This window comes from Pseudoliparis swirei, chromosome 4 (assembly GCF_029220125.1).
Source record: "Pseudoliparis swirei isolate HS2019 ecotype Mariana Trench chromosome 4, NWPU_hadal_v1, whole genome shotgun sequence".
NCBI lineage: Eukaryota > Metazoa > Chordata > Actinopteri > Perciformes > Liparidae > Pseudoliparis > Pseudoliparis swirei.
The window spans coordinates 18,316,929-18,325,180 of NC_079391.1; the positions used below are offsets into that span (position 1 = coordinate 18,316,929).

Here is an 8,252-nt window from a genome sequence, read left to right on the forward strand (position 1 = left end):
ATCTTTCATGCTTCTACCCCTGTTAAATGTTACTTGCATTATAGAGTTTTAGGTCAGTTGTAAAGTTCTTACACTTACTGAAATTAGAATTTTTTGATGGTTTCTTTTGTTTCACTTGACTTGTATAAAGACATTTCATGTTGTTGTTGATTGTTGTTTTATATATATATATATATATATATATATATATATATATACGATTGTACGTATTGGATTTTTCAGCTTATTTTCCTTGTTTCTAGCTGTGTGGACATTCTATCTTCCTGTAAATTATTTTTGACGCAATATTATCCCTGTATCATGTATTCATATTTTTCATATTCTATTGTAATTTCAATTTGTTCCTGTATTTTGATTTCCTCTTAATGTTTTATGTATATGCACCAAATACCAATGTAAATTGAAAGTAAAACTATTTACTTTCACTACTTGGCAATTCATATTGTTTAACTCTCAAAACACGGGGCTGGTTATTATTAAGAAATCACAGTAAATTACACCTATTTGTTACAAAGGTGAGTGCTGGGCTGAGCACAATTGTTGGACTGTAAAACTTCCACTGGGTGACAGAAAAACATCAAACAAGCTGACAAAAACATCCCTCATCACTCAAACTGTGGTTTGATAACTTGACTTGGCTTATCAGTGCGTCTGTCATGTTGTCATCAAGACAATACAGAGTTTCCCTGTGTTTCTGTCTCCTATGTGTTTACCCCGTCTGTCTAGGGTTCACCAAGAAGGCGTGGCTGTCTCCTCCCTCCCCTGGGCGGTGATTGCCGGAGCAGCTGGGACTGATCGTCAATTAGGACGCTGCCTACTTAACCTGTACTCATACCCCTTGATGTTGTTGGATCGTTAGTTTCTCTCCTGTTGACAGACTGTGGTTCTGCTCAGTACAAGATTAAAGAAACCTTTTTATTTTGAAATAACTCCTTGTGCTGCTTTTGGGTTCCCGCCTTGCTCAGCCCTAACAGTGTCGGCCTTCAGGGAGTTTATGAGAACATTTGACAGCAACATGTTGAATCAAAACAAGACAACACACTAGACTAAATAGCTCATATACATTGGTATATTGTTGATATCATAAACATGTATTAATACAGATTTAAAAGCAGCGGTAGAACACAAACTACAGGAAAGTGCATTTTTAACAAATCACTAATATCTTGACGTGTGTCAGTGCATATTTATATCATTCTCTGTAGTGCCCACACCTGATAGGCCGTTTTCATAGAACACATTTGGACATTTTACCGGAGGAAAGGCAAAAGTGACAAAAACTCAAATTAATAATAGCTGAGTTCATATAAACTACTTAGTGTTTAGGTTCCTGGTGCTTCACTGTCATGACTTCCTGGTCGTTAGGTTACAAGCAAATCAAATTATCTGCAGAGAAAATGGCAGATTTGCTTAATTAGGTTCAACCGATCACCAAGAGCTGATCAGATGTGAGCAGTGATGGCATTTTGTGCTGTATGAAGAAGTAAGGGGAATATATAAGGGGGTGAAGGAGGAATAGAGAACACCGTGAGAACAAGTAGTTCCATTTAGAAAGACACACTTTTAGGGTTGATTGTAACTCCAAAGAAAGCTTGAGAATATTAAAACACTTAATGATTTATAATATTACATATGAATTCTCTCTTATAAATAGTATGAACGTTGTCAACCATTTTGCATTATACCTTGACTTAATGACAGAAACATAAAGCAATAGATCTGACTAAATGCTGTAACAGTTATCATCCTGGGTAGTTGTCTAAGGTAAAAGCTTCACGTTTGATGCCTCCCTCGGGGCCGGCAGGTGATACCGTAGCTGCTTCCAGAAGGAGGAAGAATGCGGCATGGAGCTCATGCCCTTCCACGTGACACAGTCTCCAGCCTCGCCAAGAAGCTGTAAGGCCTCCGGTAAGGACCCAGACCTCGGCGCTTCTGTTGTCTCCGTTTGGATGAAAATCAAGCGAGTCTGCCGCTCCACGAGGGCTGCATGGATGGCACTCAGCAGGCCCGATCCCGGTCCAGGATCTGGGGAGGTGGGAACCAAAACAACCGCCCGACTCTGCTCGATACAGTCCAGCACGGCCTCCGCTGCGGCTGCAACCAGCCAGAGTTCAGATTATTCGTTACTCCATGTAGACTTCTTGGGAGACTTTTTTCATCGTAAATAAATACGTACCTTTCCCTGGTGAGACGTCACGATCATAAAGACAGAGAGTGTAACCAAACCTCTCTTCCAAAGCACTCTCCAGGCATTTTCTGTCATCTTCATTCAGTCCTGCGTCTGTGTCGCTCTTGTAACACATCACAAAGGCATCATAGCTCTTTCCATCTAAACAACAAAACAAACAGCTTTGGTAGAGACAACATGGCTGGCTGTTTTTATGCGGTTCAGTGCTGAGAAAAATATGCACCTGATACACAAAACTCTCATCAAAACCATAAACATGAATCACACCTGAGGTGCTGCGATAGCAACAGAAAGTGCCACGCAGGAAAAGAGCGATGTCCATTTTCAGTTTCACCGAAACAACAACTGTTACAACAATTACTAGCATGACGGCCACAATGCCGAGAGCCAGGGAGAGGGACGAGATAGGCGCTGTAGGGACAAATAACTCCTCAAATTAGAAGTAATTTGAAAGCAGCAGACGCCAGATGAAACTTCCATGTAATTTGAACGTGTGGGTTAGAGACAGACATCTAGTTTGAGCTTCACGATCCACTGCTGGCAACAACCATATGCAATAGTTTTAAAAAAAAGTCAAGCAGAAGCTCTATTCATCTTACGTACCTTTTTGGGCCAACGTGATGGTGACGAAGCTTGAGGGTCCAGATACAGCATCCAGTCGACAGGTGTAGGTTTTTGATAAATCCTCCTCTGACACCTTTTTGAAGACTAGAGATGCTGTCATCTTTATCTCTGCAGCATTACCCTCCCTGGAAAGCATGAAGGACTGTTAGCTATGATATCTGTGTGTGTGTGTGTGTGTGTGTGGGAGGGGGGGGGGGGTGAATATGTGGCTCCACATAACAGTTGCACTTCCAGACTCAGTTGGGTGAAGTGTTTACCGTGTGTAATTGTAGAAAACAGGAAAGCTGTTGTTTGTTTCCACTTCTGATTTCCCGTCGAACCACAACACGTCATCAAAGTCTGAATACATAACGGCTTTGCAATCAACCACCAGTGTTGCTCCTAGAAAAAGCAGAATTTTGACAAGTTAATTTGAAAGCTAATAGCTAATGTATATGTTACTACACAACAACACAAGACACTCACCTAAATATACTTTAAGCACACCATTTCTGCATGGAGAAAGTATCATTGCTTGTCCAAATTTTCCTGTGCAAAATAAGAGCAAACATACAACACACAAATAAAACATATTGAAGTCTATAACAACAAACAGATCCAAATAGTGTTTTTCCTCACCCTTCGGTTTGACTTGAAGCACCACTGTAAAGGTCATGTGATATTCTTGTCTACGATACAGGTAAGACCTGGTACAGGTGTATACACCGTGGTCATTCTCTTCCACACTTGAGAAGTAGCCGTCTTTTGGCTCACCCTCCTACAAGATGGATTTTAAAAATTTAAACCATGAAGTCACGGCAAAACCAGCTTTAGCCTCAAATGTAGAACAACATGCAGCTTTTTATTTTCACAATCAAATATTTTTTACAATAAAAAATCTGCTGCGTTTACATACCTTGTTCCATATGATGCCGTTGCTGGTAATATTCGTGATGCTCACAGCAGGTATGTTTACCTCGGGACAGTTCAATGTGCAGGCCTCCTGTCTGTAACATATGTGAGGGTACTGGGTCCTCTCCTCACACTCTCTGGACTGCGTTGTGCATACGATGAGGCTGAACCAGAGCCGGCTGCTGGCATCAAAGAGAAAGGTTAACATGAAGATTTCTCATTCAGAATTTTGCAGAGGCTCTGAATGTGAATTGTGGAGACGACTAAAAAGGATCAGTTTTCCAAATGTTTAAATCTTTGCCAGTGTGACATTTCTCTATCCAGATAGAGGCAGATAGTCTGCTAGCGCCACATTACAACATACACCTTCTGGCATTTGTTTTGTGGCTGAGAAAGTTTTGGACTGCAAATAACCAAATCAAACCACAGCAGTCTGGATGGAGGGATGAAGCTCTGGATCAGCATGAACAAGTCAGGACGGTTAGACCCTCTGACGTTACATCATGTGACTTTGAGTTAAATAAATGTATTTGGGTTTGCAGACTTATTGATGGGTCACCTTGAAATGTGATTCAGACAATCATGTTCGCTCAACGACGACTTGTAATCCATAACTTTTACTCTAGCGGCACCATCAGGGCAATTTTACAATTTGTCCAAATTGGTCTTTGACCAAACACTTGCAAATAAATTATGACATTCCTATCATCCTCACTGTACATTGTGTTCCAAGCCAGTTAGCGAATGTTAGCATTCTGTCAAGCTAAACTAAGACTGTGAACACTATCAGCTTGACATCAACATGTTAGTGGTGTTGATGTTAGCACGTATGTCTTCTGATGTTAGCATTTAGCTAGCATCATCACAGAGCTGCTAGCTTGGCTTTAGACTCTTGGACCTGTTTATAGAGCTCAAAGTCATGGCAAGCTACCGGTTCAAAGGTTCAGGGCCAGGGTTGACAACATTTATGTTACTGCACAGATAAGACAACAATTGATAAATTATGCTTTCAGAATATGAGCTCTATAATATTTTCTAATACAGCAAATATAGAAAAACCTCTACACATTGAGTTCATTAGATATGAGAAGATATGTAGACATCACCACTGTAAAATGTCATTCATTGGTGATTTCAGCAGCTGAAAGCCAATACAATCCTGTTGGGGTCAAATGTATTTACATGCCTGAACTATTAAGGCAACTTTTATAGTCTTGTTCAATGTCAGTCTTAAGAACGAAACACAGTTTGAATGGGCTTTCTGGGAATTATGCCTCCTTGTCGAAGAGGAATGTTGTTTGGACTTTACCCCGGAAAGCATGAGTAATTCCCCTGGTGGTTGACAGAAGCGCTGAGAATCACAAGACTCCTTCCACGAACCAGTAACCCCATCTGCGTCTGCTCAGCTGAGGACATGTCGGCCAGGTCCCTCTCCTGGCTGCTGGAACTGGTCCAGATCACTTTGGCATCACCATGACTAGAACGTCTGTCATGGCGGCAGTACAGCGCCACCATTTCACCTGCCCGGACATATGTCTGTCTGGTTCTCCAGGGACACACGCCTGCAAACGAGTGTCACAAATGGCAGTTAATTGTATTATGTACAATTATTATCACTGTGAAATTGCCAGCTATCCAATAGAAACAAAAGTCACTGCATTCAGCCAAGAAATGGTCCTGCATGCATAACTTTATCCCAAAACAGAAATTGTAGGGGGACTTTTTTTATGGTCCAATTTCTTTTAATGAGATACACATTCATGCGTTGGATTTAGTTTGTTCTGGACAGAGCCTCGATAGCTGTTTCCCCTTGTTTACAGTATGTATGCTAAGCTATGCTAACCATGACCTGACTGTAGTTTTATATTTATTCAAAACGAAAGTGGTATTGATCTTTTTATCAGCAATGTTGTACCTGTTGTATAACATTACTGTGAGCGTGGATGACTTAATGATTGGCCGAGCCTACATCCCAATTTCTTGGTGGTTATTTGTCTTGTGATATTCTGAAAAAGGAAGTTAGTCAGCATCTGCGGGGGCACTCATCCCCCTTTGTTGCCTTAGGGTCATTTTGACCCGAATCAATATTACACCCTCCCCCCGCCTTTGGGTCATTTTGACCTGATTCAATGTTTCACCCTCCTGTTACCTTTATATTTACTAACATATTTTACCCTTTGGGTTCAATTTGACGCCAGCAATTAAAACCTCCAGAAAATTATTAGAATTAATATTGTTTTCCAAGTTTAAGTGTGAGGCACTTTATGTTTGTTTGTTGACTACCGAAAGAACACCGACATTAAACATTGAATGGGGTCAAATTAATCCAAAGGCGGGGGGAGGGTGTAATATTGATTCGGGTCAAAATGACCCTAAGGCAACACAAGGGTTAAGATAGCTTTGTTTACTATTTGGCATGTTTCATATCCACGTGGGTATTTCATAATGTAGGATTGCTGAGTTTGAATGCAGACTTTTTCAGACTCCCTTCTTCATTCAGAATTTTGTACCTATAGTTGGAATGTATTATGTATCATACGGTCTTAGCATACAATATATCTATTATATTGTCAAACTCCATCCCAATACAGAAATATTAAGAGCAAAATGTTTGAGTCAAAAGTTCTCAATACGCATAAGAACATCCCCTTAGTATTATACTGATGCAACAATGTGTAAGTAGCATTTTACTGTTGGTTGAGTCTAACTTTCGCTTTAGATACTTTGAATTAGTTTAGTCCAGTTGTTGCCAACCTTCAAATGCCCAGAGAGTCACAGGACCAATTTGAGTGGTCGCAAGAGGATTAATGAGGTCTGGAAAGTAGTTCAAAATAATAATTAAAATTTCTGGAACATCAATCTGTTATTTCCTTTTTTTGTGAAATACTGAATAATTGTAGCTCTCTGGGTCTGGGTCATTTATTAGCAATCAAAGATTAGAAAGGCAATGACTCTTTGGTGGAAATTCCAACAACTCATAGATATCTGACAAGGAGCCCGGGGTTGGTCTGGTTTAACTTATGAGCTAAATGTGTTTTATTTGATTAACTCATCAGATTTTTTTTGTAAAAGCTTTTCATCTGTAAAATAAATGTAAGCTAGTTAGGGAAATGATATATATAGTGTTGTAGGCTATAAGACAAGTTCAGCACTAGTAAAGTACTTCTTACCAGGCTTTTAAATATCAGTTATTTGAATGTTGGATATTTCACTCCACACAGGACTCAACCTGCAGCTATGACGAACCACTCATTTTCTCAGACCTACCTGTCAGTGACGTGAGGAGGATCAGAATCATCAGTATTTTCTCCATCATGATGAAAACAGCTCACATCAAGGATCCACAATTGTTCTCTCTGAAATGTCTCGGTGTTATGTGGAATCATTTCGTTTCTCCATCATACAAAATGAAAATGAAAGGAGCTGGAACATAAACACGCCCTATAAGCCGGCATGCCTCCTGAAGGGCTGATAACATAAACATCCCTTGGTGATTTATGGGCTGTTTAAAGCACTCACTTAAAAAAGAAAGAAAGAAAAGAAAAGAAACAGGCATTACAATAAGGGAAACGGTCAATAAATTCTAATAATTATATGTGGCTATAGGCTACCTTTAGTGACGGGCAAACAAAAAAATGTTGCCCACATAAGCATGGCATTTGAATTTCTTAATTTGTCATGTGTGGTGGAGGGGTTAAGATCATATCAGTGTTTGACGGCTGCTTGTCAACTTCTTAGAAACACATTCTTCAGTGACAATCTAGTCTTTACCGGCATTAACGAACAAACCTCAGAAAACCCAGAAAAAACCATCAAAGAATTCATGTCCATACAGCTCAAACTACCCGCAGAGGTCGTCAACAACATAACTTTCCACCGCGTCCACCGCCTGGGACCGCAGAACAACAGCCGGCCGCGGCCAATCATCGCTAAGTTTGAACACTATAAACAAATAGAACAGGTCAAACAACAAGGCAGGCAGCTCAGAGGAACGGACTATGGACTCAACGATCAATACCCAAAAGAAATCATGCAACGTCGCAAAGTTTTATTTCCAATCCGCAAAAACATGATGAAAGAAGGAAAGAAAGCAATAATATCACTGGACAGACTATACATAGATGGACAATTGTACCGCGATAAGGACGTAACCCCCTGGCTCTTCTAGACCCCGTTTTTTCTCTCTCTCTCTCTCTCCACGTATCCGCATACATACACAAAACTCCCCATTGTAATCTCGATAGGCCTATGCCCCCCTCTCTTTTCTTTGCATTTCACTTTCGATTATTATATTATTTAGTATTGCATCCATGTCGTACTGTACCTGACAGTATGAACCCCGATCTGGTTCACACATTGCCTTGTATTTCTGTTAGGTGTAATATGTTACTTACTTTGTTGTCTTCACGTTCCTCTGTTTTTTTGTTTTGTATATGTTTGTTCTTCCCTGATTCAGTGTCTGCTCATACTGCTGTGTCATTTACACACAAACACACACATACACACACACACACACACACACACACACACCAACATTAACACTCAGTCT

At 40.3% G+C, this 8,252-nt stretch overlaps 1 protein-coding gene across 4 annotated transcripts; it reads right to left on the reverse strand.

Annotated features, from left to right (window-relative positions):
* Positions 1-896: 896 nt before the first annotated feature.
* On the reverse strand, positions 897-7,578 carry LOC130193225 (interleukin-18 receptor 1-like). Of its 4 annotated transcripts, none has more exons than XM_056413671.1 (11): positions 7,493-7,578; positions 6,971-7,221; positions 5,013-5,265; positions 3,708-3,885; positions 3,431-3,569; positions 3,278-3,340; positions 3,070-3,193; positions 2,792-2,937; positions 2,456-2,599; positions 2,177-2,329; positions 897-2,094 (listed from the first exon to the last, which is right to left on the reverse strand). In XM_056413671.1, the coding sequence occupies exons 2-11, from the start codon at positions 7,017-7,019 to the stop codon at positions 1,760-1,762; spliced, it is 1,584 nt and encodes a 527-aa protein (XP_056269646.1). In that variant the 5' UTR covers positions 7,020-7,221; positions 7,493-7,578; the 3' UTR covers positions 897-1,759. The 4 variants fall into 4 exon arrangements, with proteins under 4 accessions (XP_056269646.1, XP_056269645.1, XP_056269647.1 ...); XM_056413670.1 differs by having other exon boundaries at positions 7,315-7,565; XM_056413672.1 differs by having other exon boundaries at positions 3,708-3,882; positions 6,971-7,564.
* Positions 7,579-8,252: the final 674 nt, after the last annotated feature.